Source organism: Lathyrus oleraceus, chromosome 4 (genome assembly GCF_024323335.1).
Source record: "Lathyrus oleraceus cultivar Zhongwan6 chromosome 4, CAAS_Psat_ZW6_1.0, whole genome shotgun sequence".
Taxonomy (NCBI): Eukaryota; Viridiplantae; Streptophyta; class Magnoliopsida; order Fabales; family Fabaceae; genus Lathyrus; species Lathyrus oleraceus.
In genome coordinates, this window is record NC_066582.1 from 492636025 (window position 1) to 492651390 (window position 15366).

A 15366-nucleotide genomic window follows, 5' to 3' on the forward strand; every position below is an offset into this window, starting at 1 on the left:
GATTTTGATTATATTTTGATTTTCAATAATGTATATTTATGTTATACGAAGTCAAATTTATCTTCCAATATATCAAAATCGAATTTTTAAAAATTTATAATATTTAAAAAAAAAATCTAAAAATTATTTTTAATAGTAAAAAAATCAAATTTTTTTAGTTTAAAAAAACTTTTAAAGCTAAAACAATGGTCTATGAAGAAATAAAACAAGCTGTTAAAATTTGTTCAACAAATTCTGTAAAAAAAAGTATCAAAATAATAATTTTTAAATTAAAGACTCAATTTTGAGTAAAAAAATAAAAATAGTGAGAGAGATATTAATTTTCATTTGCCTTAAAATAACATTTTTAATTTAAAAAATGAAAATTTTAAGAAAATAAATTGCAAGGGATTATTTTTTACTTGTCTTCGGTACTACATTACAAAACGCAGTCAGCCTTAGATACAAACGACATCAAGAGAAAAGAACTCGGTGGTGAGATCATGGCGTCGGTGGTGAAAAGCATCATAAGCACGGTGAGGGAGAAGGGTCTCGGCGGCTTCTTCAAATACCTCAAGGATGAAGGATACCGGTTTTTCCCTTTTCCTTTTCGATTATTCAATTTCACAAATCTTAGTACCTTTTGTTTTAGGGATTATTAACCCATCCATGATAATTATTCAGCTCGAGAATGTGTCAATTCCGCTATTAGGGTTCATTGATTCGATTTGCTAATATTGTTTTTTGTTTTCGTTTTGAATTTTTCAGGAGATGCCTTCCTGATGGAAACCTATTGTGAGTCAATTTTTTTAACAGCTTATTTTTTTTTCTTCCGATGTGTATTCAAGTAGGAACATGAGAATGGTGAGAATGAATTAAGTTTTGTTTTTTCTAATGATAAAGGCAATTCTTCTCTATTTTTGATAGAGGTTTTATTTTGAAGAAAATGAATGGGAGGATAATATTTTCATTTTTAATTGAGGTTATTTAATATTGAAAAAATGATTGGGATAAGATATGGATTTTGACGATAATATTTGGAAAAATGATTGAGTTAAGTTTTTGTGGTTCATTGTAATTAGATTTAGATTTTTTGTTGCTGCCATGAGCCAGCTGAATAGAGACATTGTTTATGTAAAGTTGGTGAAGTGAAGGGCTCAGCTTTTGATAGTGAAATCTCTTGTGTTTATTTACTTTTTACTGTGAGATTTGAATTCTCTTGTGATACCATGTTTTTCCTCTTCCACTCTAATTGCTTTTTGAATTCTCTTGTGATACCATGTTTTCCCTCTTCCACTCTAATTGCTTTTTGAATTTATGCAGGCAAACCAAGATCCACAATATTGGGGCAACACTCGTTGGTGTTGATAAATATGGTAACAAGTATTACGAGAAAACTGAAAACACACAGTATGGTCAGTGCCCTTCTCTCTCTGTCTCTATTTGTATGTGTGTCCGTTATTTTCGTCTGATAAACAGATATGGCTAAATTCAATGAAAAGTAGTTGCTTGAACCCAAGACATGCCGAGGTCACTTTGTTAGCAACTGTTAACATCAACAATTCTGCTTGTTACACATTGCTATCTCATTATCACATAATGAAGATAATATAATAGGTAAACTCTTAAGTTATTAAGGTCAGACTCTGATGTTTATAAATACTAGTAAGAGGGAATAGAGTGAAACAGCTAGTCATTTGAGAGAATTAATGCATTTAGGCGATTGGAGGGTTTGCAGACCCTCAAAGTTCTACATTGTTCTAGTCCTGTAGTCGAAGGAATTATCCCTGTTTTCTCTTTACTACCTTGCATTAGTTTCTGTATACTACTACTAAGGGAATATATGTCTAATGCAATTATTGGAGTTACTACTAAGTATGAGAATATATGTAATATTCAATTAAACTGGTTGTATTAGTTAGTTGTTTGTTTGTGTCAGCTGTCATCGTTAGTAACAAATCTATCCAACACAGTTTGTGTGGGATAGTCTCAGATTAGTGCAGGATACGAACTGCTATATATAAGGCTGTTAAAAATTCTTGTAACAGAGCAGTGTTATCAAATAGCGGCGCCATGACAGTTTTTGGGTCGCCACAATGGTAAATATCAGCCGATATTGAGGGTTTTTCTGCCATAATCCACTATAATGGCGGCGCAAAGCGGCCGGTAAGGTGGGATTTTGGCTCTCAGCCATCGACCACACTCTAACAGAGTCAGAAATCAAAATACTCAACACATAAAACAGTTAGAAAGTTTTGTTATTTTTTTCTCCCAAGTTTTACACTATAACCTGACAAGTAATCAATCAGTATCACAACACATTAATTACTATCTGGTCAAGAAAGATAGAGATGTAAACAGTTTCTCCATATTTAAGCGAGGTGATGGGGCACATTTTGAAAACAGAGGAAGCTACTGAACCTTATTACTCAAGGTTGCTTGTGGGGTCTGATGAATGGTGCAACTTGCAAGCACCACAAGCCTAAAACTCTTTTCAAACCCAACCGACAATAAGTTATAGACAAGGAGGAAGAATTTGAGTTTCAAGTTCAACCCAAGCTTCATGTGTGAAGGCCATTAGATTTAGAGGTTGGAAAAACTGAAATCAGAGCCTAAACAATTGAGTATCATCCAAAGTAACGTAAAAAAAAAACTCTACAGTTGAGGGAGAGTAAATTACCAAACCTGCCTCCATGTCCATGACACCAAAGAGACCTTGGGATGCAACAGAGGGCACCTTGGGAGGCAACAGAGGTCTCCTCTGCAAATATATGTCAAACAAAAACAAAATCATAGAACTTTTTTGTGCATTTCCTAGATGAGGTTATTTGTGTCCTATTGATTTTCCAATCAATGAGTATAACACTTTACTTTTCTGCTTGTAGTGTGATTGACTTTGTAGTAGTCAAATCTTCCATATTCTATGATATATTGTCAAGACTCAAACTTAGGTCGACATTATTTGGAGATTGGAACTTTGAAGATGTAATAATGCATGACACATTATTGTTATAATTTGACAGGAAGGCACAGATGGGTTGAATATGCAGAGAAGACTAGATATAACGCTTCTCAGGTTCCTGCTGAATGGCATGGCTGGCTCCACTTCATAACTGATCACACCGGTGATGAGGTAAATTTGATTATTTCCTATCTGTTACCTTGATAGTATCACATGCTAAGAAAATATGAAGCTCCAACATAATATTTGCAATGAATTTGTTGCAGCTTCTTTTACTGAGACCAAAAAGGTATGGTCTTGACCATAAAGAAAATTTGTCTGGAGAAGGTGAGGAGTTTATCTATCATTCCAAGGGACATGCTCTCAATCCAGGACAGAGAAACTGGACCAGGTACCAGCCATGGGAATCCACAACCAAACCGTGAATATGGTTCAGCTTTGAGTTGCAGATGTATTGGATCGGATGTTTGTTTTTCTTTCCTCCTGACAAATCGGTTGAATTCATTTCATGAAATGGAAAACAGTTTTTGCTTTTTTAACAATAAACAAATTATTAGCTGTGATAGCAGACAAATTCACTGGGAAATTTAAACATTTTCTATACACTGTTACCAATCGGTATGTATGTGCTGTGATATGTTAAAAGCAATCTTTTGCTTTATTATCTATAATTTGTTGGAGCATGTTCTTTAATTGCCGATTTTTTTGTTTTGTTAATGAAGACTTATGGTTTATTTTTTGACTCGGATGTTTAGTAATGGTAAGTTTCCCACCTCAAACCGTATTTGAAAAATTAGAGTCATAAAGGGTCTTACTTTATAAAGTTTATATTATATCATATTCTATGATAAAACATTTTCTTTCCATATTTATGTAATGTTCGTACATTCATTAAGCTGTGCAGTAATGTTGTATCATAAATTATATATCTTCATTAGTTCTGAGATCTTTTTTACTAGTTTATCTTTTAATTTTTTAAATTTTCTTCTAGCTACAGCGAATTGAATACCCTCTATTTGATCTACTCTATTTTTTTTTACTTCAAGTGTTATTTTTTTAATATTGTCACTTTAATCTCAACACGAATAATTTACGCTAATGCATATAATTTGGGTTGACACACTAATGAATATAATCTAGACCATGTATCCAAAAGATTACATGAGTGCTCCAACACGCACCATAAGTTTCCATCCGAGTACTTAATTGTCTCAAAACTTCAAAATTGGAATTTTTTTACTCAAATAGTTGAATTTTTCAATTTTTTTTCAAAATAACTCACTTTTCAGATTAATTTTCAAACTACTCCATTTTGAAGAGGTGGTGCTAGATGAATTTGTGTTTGCTCTCTCAGTTAAATTTGTGGCGTCAGTTGGATTGATTTATGCACCTAATGTTGTCAATCCAATTTGCACATGTGTGTTAGGTTTTAATGGAGATGTCAATTGGTCTGATACCTATGTTTGTTATGTATTCTTTTTTTAAAATTTAATGGAGATGTCAATTGGTCTGATACCTATGTTTGTTATGTATTCTTTTTTGGGTTAAATACACTTTACCCCCCTGTAATGTTAGCGAGTTTAGGGTTACCCCCCTGGTAAAGTTATTTTTTCAATACCCCCCTTATGTTATGTAGATTCCTTCATAGAACCCCCTAATATCCAGGTGGCATGGAATCTTGGTTTTTTATTTCAGACGTGGCTTTTTAATTTTTTTATTTTCACATGTGAATCTTCATTAGGTCTCCAGCATGGCATAAACTAGAAATTAGGGTTCCAAATCCATCCCTCTCTCTCTTCGTGAAATCCATCCCTATCCCAAATCCATCCCTCTCTCTCTTCGTGAAATCCATCCCTACCCCAAATCCATCCCTCTCTTCATCTTCGTCCGTGTCCCCTTCATCTGGGTTATGGGTGGCAGCAAGGCATCTTCCACGAGTGAAGTTGGAAACGGCTTACCAAGATGTGGATGCAATGAAACCATGAAGTTGTTGGTCTCCAAGTCAATTGAAAACCCCGGTCGCAAATTTTGGAAATGCAGGAATAATATGGTGAGCAATTTTGAAGCATTTTATTATTTTGAGTTTGATTTCGAAATTAATTGTTGGTGGTGTTTGTCTCAAATTGCAGAATGGGTGCGGTTTATTTTTGTGGGATGATTTGGTCAGTGAGTTTGCAGTGAAAGAAACCAATCCGTCCGGATGCCGCCAATGTGAAGTCAACAAGGCTTATTTGATTGAATTTGCTAAAGAGATTGTTGAGGAGATAGATTGCAGAGTCGGAAAGCTTAACAAGTTAGAAAAACTGAAGAAAAAGATTGCAATGGAAAAGAGGAAAAATTTATGGTTAATGTTTGTAATTGGTCTGTCATGGATGTTGATAGCAGCTATGGTTAAGTTAGTCTAATGAGTCTGTCATGTAATTGTTATGTCATTAGTGTTTTTCAGCAATGTAATGTTGAACTTGTAATGTGTTCATCAATGAAATGTAATCTGTTCATCAATCTTAAACTGTCAGTGCAGCATCATTATTTGATTAAACTTTCAGCATTCAATCTACAAATAATGACAGAAAAAAGTTATATCATAATGAAAGAGCAAAATTGCAAAATCATCAGAAAACTACAGAACAATTTTATAGTCAGTAATTCTAAAGAAAATATGACATAGTAAACATATAAATAAATTGAAATATATTAATGTAGTCTATCTCTTAAACTTTTTCAGTGCAGAATTCAAGGTGAATGTAATTAAATACTTTGGCTTTTTCTTTAGGTTTTTTTTCAACCCTTTTTCTGGATTGTTTTGTGATTGAGGCAGCCACACTAGATCCTGTTTGACTCATAATAGTTGGAACAGGCATATCAGTTGGAGGCTGTGGATCAGTTGGAACAGGCACATTTGTTGGAACAATCATATCAGTTGCAGTTGGGGCAGGCATATCAGATGCAGGTGGTAGAGGTGCTCTGTAAAGCATATCCCTCTGAGTTTGTATCATACTTCCACTATTGCCGATCATTAAGGTTTGAGGACAAGCCCGATTATTCATATTTAAAGAGACTTTTCAGAGATCTATTTATTCGAGAAGGTAAGTTGCTGCCTCAAATATGCAATATGGAAAATATATTCAGTTTATTTTACTGGAAACTTAGTGTGCTTAGTAGCTGTGGCTCTGTGGACATTGTTTGTGCAGGATATCAATTTGACTATGTTTTTGACTGGACTGTATTGAAATATCCACAAATCGGTAGCAGCTCTAGAGGACGGGTTAGTATTTTATATATTTCATGTTGGGATTTTTCCGTTTATTGTTGGTTTCTTACTGTAGTTGTTGTAACGACAGCATGACAGTGGCAAGGCAGCTATGCAAGCAGCAGCTACACCTGCACGCAGACCAGAAAAGATCCCAGGTCTGTTTTCTTTCAGCCGAATAAGAATGAAATTTAGTGTAGTCGGGAATTTTGAATTTGACATGTGATGTGCCAGAAAATAAATGTTTGAACTAAAAGAGTTCAACTGAAGTCATATTTAGCATCACTCATCAATAACAGAACTAATATACTGCTCTCAAATTCTGTGTTATATCATATTTGCTTGTGCAATTTGTTTCAGTTGGGAGAGAGATTCGAGAGAAGTTATCTGGGGCTGTTGAAGGATTCTCCCATAGGAACCGTCCAAGTTCTACTCCTCATCATCATCACGGTGAACATGTCAGACATAGGACTTATGACGAGGCAGCAATGTATAAGGAGATGGTAATATTGTTTTTTTCAAAAATAAGAATGCTTCATGTTTGGTTAAACAAGACGTTTCATTTTTATATGTTCTGTCAAATCTAACAGACTTATTTTCTGAATATCTAGTTGAGTCTTGAGTGAAACTATGTATTTGTTTATTGAGATATTATTCTTATGTTTAAGATGATCTTGTATTAACAGCACTATGCCCAACACAATTCAACTCGATACGGAAGCAATTCGAGAAGAGCAATGGTATCATCATCAAACATGACGAATTCCTCGGGTGACCATACTGGCAGGATGGCCACAAATGGTGGGGGCCGTCCATCTGCCGCACATAGAGTTCATCAACCTGTTTACGAGTCCAAACAAGCAGCTTTTGCGCGCAACGGATCTTTGAGAGGTCACCGTGATGATCCTCTGAGGAACTTTGAACTCCTCGCCATCAGGAAGTAATCTCAAGAGTCTCATTTTGTTGTCATTTCTAAATTTCACCTGAGATTTCAAGAAGCCTTATGAATGAGGTCATGGATAATACTGAATTACCTCTGAGGTCACAATGGCATGACCTCTTGATATCATTTCTGGATCCCCCGGATTGCTTCAGAAGATTTCTCAGCAACTGTGTAGTGTGTTCTTATAACACGTTGAAGATGTAATTCAAAGAAAAGATTCTATTATAAATAAGTATTGTACTGGATGAAAGTTTTGTCATAACAATGTTACTGTTTTTTTTTAGCATGAATCAAATTTAACAAGGCTAATGTGCTGAATGATATGGTGATGTAGGATTATAAAACTGGAGATATCATTTTCAAAACAATAGATGAATTTAGAAAAAAAAACTGTGAAAACAAACCCTTGAAGTCTTGAACTGATTATTAGGTATATATAGCATCAAACTAGGTTATTCTGTGCAATCTTTCTATGAGTAATGCAGTGTTTTTTTTTCATTTCCAATTTTGGTTTCGAATCCACACCACTAGATTGCCCATGAAAATTTAAACTGAAATAAATAAACAACTTCAAGAAGGATATTACACATTGAATTTCTGAAATTCCAACAAAACACAGACGTTCTGAAAAGAACTATAGTTTACAACTGAGTTTGAAAACCAAAATCCTAGACAAAAGCTATGGATTTCTAAGAGCTGCCAAACGCTTCTCGATGTCATCAATTTCCGAGCTGCAATGGCATCAAATTCAAAGGTCAAACAAACTGACAGAATAAGCAACAACTAAAGAAGTTTCACAGAAGAAATCACATGTCAGGTAAACTATTCACAGCTTATATGATATATACCTGCTGACATTTTCGGTGTTCTTTGTTTTGAGTCTCCCTTTTGGAGCTGCTGATAACTGCCAGTAGTTCAAATAAAACAGAAATTAACATAAGCACAAAACAAAGATTTAAGACAGATTATAGAACAACAGAGATTAGTAACAACTAATTCCAACCTGTGAAGCAAGATCCACACCAATTTCATCGAGCACCTGCAAAAAAAGAAAGGTAAATGTAATTTCCATCAATTCTTTTATGTAATAACAACACAAGATATTATAACATACTTCCATATAAATCGCTTAGTAAGAAATTAACTAGCCATGCAAACCAACAATTTTTGGGAATTAATCAAATTTAAGCTCTGCAGAGATTATAGCACAATTTTTTTAAGAACACTGCAATGTGAGGAAGTCTGTATTACCTGATTTGTGAGATCTTCTGTCTCTTCTTCAGCTTCATCATCATCCAAGACATCATCTATGGCATCTGACATCATTTCAGTCTGCATAAATTACAGAGTCAGGACCACTAAAATCCGCGTCATTAGATGTAGAAACACAAACAGCATTTCGAAATTTACAACATCTTACCGTTATATCCATTTGCGCTGATTGTTTCTGGAACTCTTGAATAACTTTGGCTTGCGGTCGTCTTTCTCGTTTGCTTCGTTCCCTGCATTCTTCTTCTTCGTCTTCGTCTTCCCCTGGAAATTTCGTCTTCGTCTTCCCTGCTATGTTCAGAACCCTAATTTTCTAAGGGGGTATTTGAAATTAAAAAGTGTAAAATGACACATAATCACTTTAACAAAATTAAAAATATGCCAGGTGTAGGACCTCTTATTAGATTCCATGCCACCTGGATATTAGGGGGTTCTATGAAGGAATCTACATAACATAAGGGGGGGTTTACAAAAAATATTTTTACAGGGGGGTAATCCTAAACTCGCTAACATTACAGGGGGGAAAAGTGTATTTAACCCTTCTTTTTTTAAAAAAACAATGTACACATTAGATAAAAGTCAAAATCAAACCAATTGATATTAATATTAATATTAATATGTGTTTACATACGAATACAAAAAAGATTAATGTCGTTGACCGGGATGACCTAACCGACCTCCGGTACCACATTTCCTAGCTACTCGAATGCATGATTCTAATCCACGTTGATGATTCATCCCAGGTGTTTGAGAATTGGAGGGCCCAAGAATATCACCATCACATGCAGGAGATTGTCTAAGATATTCAAACAAATCTGCGTAGTCCTGTGTATGCAATGAAGTGCTACGACCATAGTTGAGTTCGTGATCCATGCTAGAGTAGTTGGGTTGTGTTTGAGTTATTGGAAAGCGATCAGGACAATTGAAGGGAGACATTGGTGTGAATGATGCGTCGAGGAAAGGTTGAAATGATTGATGTGGTGTTTGATAGTCATATGGTTGTTGCATGTTTTGGTTTTATGATGTTTTGGTTTCATGGCTATAGTAGGAGGAGGGATGGTTGGTGTTAAATGATCGTTGAGTATTTTGGCTAAGGCGACTATGGTAGGGTGATGTGTTAGGTGCATAGCGATGTTGGGTGTCTTGATGATGATCTTCTTGTTGGCGGTGGTACGGAGTATGCTTTTGGTATTGTGGTTGAGTGTTTGGCATGTTAAGGTCGTAGGTTTGTCTATTTGTGGACCAAAAATTTTGATGGGTTGGGGGTTGTGAGTAACCGGTTTGGCAATGTTGTCGAGGGTTAAATGTTGAACCTTCTTGTGTGTAAGTTATCTGACGTGGGTCGTATAGGTACATATCTTCGACGAGGAAATCAAATCCAATCGATTAGTACCAAGTCATATAATTACGAGTTGGTTTTCCTACAGTTGGCATCACATCGTCAGTTAAGACATGGTCTTGTCGGTGCTTCCATTTTCGACACTCGGATTTAGTGAAGCTTTGCCAAGGGTTAAAGTTTCATTGATCGTTAACTTTTCGTAAATGCCATTCTCCGAGGTTTGTCGGGGGATCTGAGATGTGTTGAAGCATATTGAACTGCAATTTAACACGATCATTATGATGCATCTCCACAATGGTGAGTCTTATGATCGGTGTACATGCATTTCAAACGACTACATCTTGTTCGTTGATTTCATGGTCATGATCCAAGTTTAGATATGGACGCCAAATTGACTAAAATGTGAAAGTATATTAGATTATAAAATGGGTGATATTAAAAAAAATTATTACGAATTAATTAGGTTAATGATAATACATCTGCTGGTCGAAGGTGATCCAAGAGATTGTGATATTGGGTGATGCAGTGTTTAAGACATTTGTTGTAACTCATACCACGTGCCGACCATCTGCACCATAAAAGTAAATATATTATTTAGAGATAATAATCGGTAAAGTAAATAAATATAGTCCATTGTTAAGAACTTACTTTTGTGTGTACGAGATGTGAACGGGTTATGGTTGACGGGCGCTAGGAACGAAAGTCTTGACCAACCCCATGCTTGGAGCAAAACAACACATCTAGAAAATGTAGATGGGTCTTTGTGTGCATTTTTACACAAAGAGCTATAAAGATAAGTCAAACAAGCGGACTCCCAACTGTAACTTCTTATTCTATCTACATGTCTTAGTAAAGATAAATACATAACATGGATTCTAGAATCATTATCTTTGGGAAATAAAAGTAAACCAATTTAAAGCATCATATAACACCTAGTTTTTATTATTCGAGCATCTCCAGTAGAATTTTCATCTAACTGTAAGATGTTGTAATATCCTTTAAGACGCGAGAGGAGTATATGTTGACCTCTCGAGTTATCATCTAACAAGTCATCATCCAACAGTTCCATGCAAATTGAATTCACATAGTTTGTTTTCCCATTTATCGCCTTACCCTCGATAGGCAGTCCCAATAATATTTACACATCTTCTAACGTCATGGTACATTCACCGGTTGGAAACCAGAATGTGTGTGTGTCAGGACGCCATCTTTCACATAAAGCTAGAATAAATTTAGTATCAACCGACCAAGACATGATTTTGCTTACATGTCTAAAATCGACGAGTTCGACATAAGGTTGAATCAACGCGTCGATGACAATATATTTGTGGACACGAGTTCGAAACCTAGAAACATCCTAAAAAATAAACAACAAAATAAGTTACTTTATAAAAAAATGTGTTAGAAAAATATGACAATACATAAACATGTATATAAGTTGTTGTGTTTGCGACTGTTCCTCTATGTGATTCAACCATAGTGAGTAGACACATTTTGTCGTAGTGTTACAGATGAAAAAATGTTTGTTACAGATAAAGAAGTATTTCTTGCTGATGAATAAGTGTTGGTTTTTATGTTTATTTATAATAAAATACATGTACTAGTGTCCATGCATGAAATGCATCCTAGCCCCAATTCAATAGGCGAACACATGTATATTTTAAATGCTAGCGTCATATGCATTGGCGCCTTCCTAGGTGTCTAGCTGCATGACTATCTTGTGACAGGTCTTGCATGCTTAGTCTTTTCATTAGGCTGCATGGCTAATGCATGCAACACAGAATCTCGAGGGCATGCACAGAAGGCGCCAAATGGACTGGCGCCTATGTTCAAAATTCCAAAGCAGGCGTCAAATGGATTGGCTCTAGGTCTTGCATGTATGATCATGTCACGTTCTTTTATTAATACTCTTCCTCATACCAACACAAACTCGTACTCTTACTCAAACTAACACAAATTCATTATCAAACCTACACAACTTCATTGTCATACTATGATATATACACCCAAATATATTATCAATGCTCACTGCAACGGTGAGACATATGAGTGTGATGTATACGAGTTTAGTTTTTGAAACATTGAAACCATCTGATTTACAATAAAGAGAGATTCAAATTTCTTGCATTAGAAAAAACGAATAGAATCATGTCTAGGATCTTGTCTTGTGTCACAAATCATGTACCAGAATCCAATTTATTTCGAAAACAAACAATGTAAGTTTTACCCGCTAAAGGTGCGAGACGATGAAAATGTTGAATATATGTTTGTTAGTCACGAATAATTTGGTTGCAACTCTATTGAGTTATATATTAATCCTCAACAAAGTATACAATCTCAACAATCTCAGATAACTAATCAAGCCGAATCTGATGAATTTGATTCAGAAGACTCAAATGAAGCCGACCTAGAAGTAGAAGCAGAAGTCAACGTCGTTGATGATGAAGAAGAAGAAATTGAGACACAAGTCGATCATATATTGAACAATAACATTGAAGATGACGACCATCCAACGCCATTACCTCTAAGTCATGTATATAATCTGCCTCAACATATGACAAACATGGACTTGCATGAAATGACACATCCGACAATGTTTTTTACAACCTGTATCCACGGTGAGAGGGTGAGAGACATGTTCCGTACTAAAGAAGAATGTGTGCGAGCTATCAAAAGAATTCACATGGATAACTCTGCTGATACTATGAAATGCACTAATTCGAGAAGGTATGTCATCGAATGACGTAACATCCTTTGCAAGTTTCGGTTGGTTGCGTCTCACAGGAAGAGAAGTGATTCTTGGGAGATAGCTTCTGTAGACCCACCTCACAGTTGCATTGCCACTAATGTTGTACAGGATCACTGGAAATTAAGCGCTGAATTGATATGTCAAGACATTTTGTCACTTGTCAACAAAGACCCATCAGTGAATGTGAGTATAGTAATATCTCATATCGTCACACGATATAATTATACTCCCTCTTACAAGAAAGCGTAGATTGTAAGGACAAAGACTGTTGAACAGGTATTCGGCAACTGAGAGGATTCACACAAAGAATTGCCACGGTTTTTATGGGCACTTAAAACACACGCATCAGGGATTGTTGCAATTATGGAGACATTGTCAGCATTTACGCCAAACGGAACTTGTGTTGCTGGAAATAGAATTTTTCACCGCCACTTTTGGACGTTTCAACCATGCATCAAAGATTTTTCATTCTGCAAACCTATTATTCAAATTGATGGAAGATGGTTATACGGAAAATACAATGGCACTTTGCTTATGGTTGTTGCACAAGACGATAACAATAATGTCTTTCTCATTGCCTTTGCTATGGTTGAAGGTGAAACCGCTGGTGGTTGGGGTTTCTTCCTTAGTCATCTCAAAACACATGTCGCTTCACAAGTCAATCTCTGTTTGATTTCAAATAGACATGTTGCTATTGAGAGTGCTTACAATAACCATGATAACGGATGACATAATCCTCCTTCTACCCATGTCAATTGCATTAGACATATCACACAAAACTTCATGCGTGCAATCAAAGACAAGAACCTTCGCAAAAAAGTGGTGAATGCAGGGTATGCTCTAACTCAGTCATCATTTTAACATTACCGTGATAAAATTAGATTGTCAAATGCAGATGCAAAAAGGTGGGCGAATAACATACCATTAGAGCAATGGACAAGGGCATTTGACAGAGGATGTCGATGGGGCCACATGACAACAAACCTTGTGAAATGCATGAACGATGTATTCAAATGCATTAGAGATCTACCAATAACCGCATTGGTCAGAACAACCTATTTTAGGTTGACATCGACCTTCGCAACCAGAGGCAAAAGATGGAGTGTAGTGTTAGTGTCAGGTCAATTATTCAATGATTGGTAACACACACACATTTATAATCTTTGACCGTCATAGGAAAAATTCCAGTGTACAGGAAACAATGGATTACAATGAGGGGAGGCCAAAATTATCCTATATTGTCAGACTAAACAGAAGTTGGTGTGACTGTGGCAAGTTTCAGGCCTTATGTATTCCTTGCTCCCATGTCATTGCGGCATGCACACATACTTGTCGGGACGATTACATCCATCTATCCGTGTTTACAAGGTCATTGCCGTCATGAATGTCTATAATGAAAGCTTCTCAGTGTTAGCAATGGAGGAATATTGACCTCCATATCAAGGGGACAGAGTTTGGCACAACGATGAGCTGCGAAGAAAGAAAAACAGACGGTCAAACAACACGCGTATTAGAACAAAAATGGATACAACTGATAAAATGATAAGATTATGTAGTATATGTCGTCAACCCGAACACAATAAGAAAAAATATCTCAATCTCGAAGCAACCTCTGCATTATAATTTAGCATCTCCTTTCAATTTTTGTAACATTTGATTTTGATATATTATTAACTTTTTGTTACAACAAGGTTAACAACAAACATCACTCAAACTTAAACACACTTAAAACCGAACATGTATGAATAAACAACACAAACAAAGATATCAAAACAGATAAAAATACTTAACCACAACATTTAAAAACAATATTTCTAACTGATTACAACAATCAAATTGATACCATTTGATCCAAACATCACTTTTCTAACATCCTTATCATTTTTTACTCCCACTCATTCACGTAGGACATCGAGTCTCTCAATACTTCTAATTTTTTCGCCTTCGGGTATGTTTCCGTCTAGCCAACGAACCAACTCCCTCTGTAGTTGTTGGAAACGACAAATGTTTCAGAAGAGCATCTCCATGGGAGACTTGTCTCTCGAATAAATCATTCGGCGACAAAGACGCACCATATTTGCAATATAATGAAAAGATATGTGGAAAAATGAATCACACACGATCTCTATTTATACCAAAAAAAATACACAATACACGGAGGATGCAGACCAATTGGCATCTCCTCTCATTTTTTACACATAGGCGCCAATTGGATTGGCAGCACCATGTGCTATAGCTCATTCAATTAGCGCCCCCTCTTTAAAATTAAGGGTAGACGTCAATTCATCTGACACCTCATAACGTTTTTTTTAAAGTGGAATAATTTATAAATTAATTTAAAAAATAAATTATTTTGAAATATTTTTTTAAAAACTGAGTTATTCCGGTAAAAAATTCCAAAAGTGACTATATCATCTTTCTTACCTCTATTTCACCTGTTCAAGTCAATGTCTTTTTGTCTCTCTCATCACCTGAACCACAACAACAACATTTTAGTGAACATGCATTCAATGGACTTGCATTTAATTAGTAAGATAGCATTTGCATACTATATCGGTTTTAAGTTTCACATCGATACAAATTCGGTAAGAGTTTATAAATCTTAAGCATGTAATAGAAACGGCTTAAGTTGGATTTAAGTCCAATAAATGAATAAAATCATAATTTTATAATTTTATATTCCAATCATCAATATTTTAATTAAGTACATTAATTAAAATTATTAATTAATAATTTATTCTTGAAAAAATAAAAAATATATAAAAACTAATTAATATGGTATAATTAAATATTAAAAATATTGATTAATAATTTTTTTTAATTTTTAATTTTAATCATATTAAAAATAAATCATTTATCCTAATCATTGTCAAAA

General features: G+C 35.1%; 3 protein-coding genes across 3 annotated transcripts; 2 read left to right on the forward strand and 1 right to left on the reverse strand.

Annotated features, from left to right (window-relative positions):
- Positions 1-374: 374 nt before the first annotated feature.
- LOC127076623 (probable NADH dehydrogenase [ubiquinone] 1 alpha subcomplex subunit 12) lies at positions 375-3634 on the forward strand. The gene is made up of 5 exons (XM_051018329.1): positions 375-571; positions 748-774; positions 1303-1394; positions 3003-3112; positions 3208-3634. Exons 1-5 carry the CDS (start codon positions 483-485, stop codon positions 3364-3366), a joined length of 477 nt encoding a protein of 158 aa, XP_050874286.1. The 5' UTR covers positions 375-482; the 3' UTR covers positions 3367-3634.
- Positions 3635-5725: 2091 nt separating this feature from the next.
- On the forward strand, positions 5726-7297 carry LOC127076621 (casein kinase 1-like protein 6). The gene is made up of 5 exons (XM_051018327.1): positions 5726-6027; positions 6133-6206; positions 6283-6349; positions 6552-6694; positions 6878-7297. The coding sequence occupies exons 1-5, from the start codon at positions 5886-5888 to the stop codon at positions 7133-7135; spliced, it is 684 nt and encodes a 227-aa protein (XP_050874284.1). The 5' UTR covers positions 5726-5885; the 3' UTR covers positions 7136-7297.
- A 378-nt stretch (positions 7298-7675) lies between these two features.
- Positions 7676-11235, reverse strand: LOC127138176 (vacuolar protein sorting-associated protein 2 homolog 3). The gene is made up of 7 exons (XM_051064571.1): positions 11218-11235; positions 11010-11099; positions 8555-8716; positions 8386-8466; positions 8138-8173; positions 7983-8038; positions 7676-7865 (listed from the first exon to the last, which is right to left on the reverse strand). The coding sequence occupies exons 1-7, from the start codon at positions 11233-11235 to the stop codon at positions 7814-7816; spliced, it is 495 nt and encodes a 164-aa protein (XP_050920528.1). The 3' UTR covers positions 7676-7813.
- Between the last annotated feature and the right edge of the window lie 4131 nt (positions 11236-15366).

Excerpts from the sequence above, each read along its gene's own strand:
- LOC127076621 (XM_051018327.1), top strand. The coding sequence starts at position 5,886 with ATGCAGGTGGTAGAGGTGCTCTGTAAAGCATATCCCTCTGAGTTTGTA. Across the intron at positions 6,028-6,132 it reads AGATCTATTTATTCGAGAAG|GATATCAATTTGACTATGTT; the intron begins GTAAGTTGCTGC and ends TTGTTTGTGCAG. Across the intron at positions 6,695-6,877 it reads CAGCAATGTATAAGGAGATG|CACTATGCCCAACACAATTC; the intron begins GTAATATTGTTT and ends TTGTATTAACAG.
- LOC127138176 (XM_051064571.1), bottom strand. Across the intron at positions 8,467-8,554 it reads CAGCGCAAATGGATATAACG|ACTGAAATGATGTCAGATGC; the intron begins GTAAGATGTTGT and ends TAATTTATGCAG. Across the intron at positions 8,039-8,137 it reads GTGTGGATCTTGCTTCACAG|TTATCAGCAGCTCCAAAAGG; the intron begins GTTGGAATTAGT and ends AACTACTGGCAG.
- LOC127076623 (XM_051018329.1), top strand. The coding sequence starts at position 483 with ATGGCGTCGGTGGTGAAAAGCATCATAAGCACGGTGAGGGAGAAGGGT. Across the intron at positions 775-1,302 it reads CTTCCTGATGGAAACCTATT|GCAAACCAAGATCCACAATA; the intron begins GTGAGTCAATTT and ends GAATTTATGCAG. Across the intron at positions 1,395-3,002 it reads AACTGAAAACACACAGTATG|GAAGGCACAGATGGGTTGAA; the intron begins GTCAGTGCCCTT and ends ATAATTTGACAG.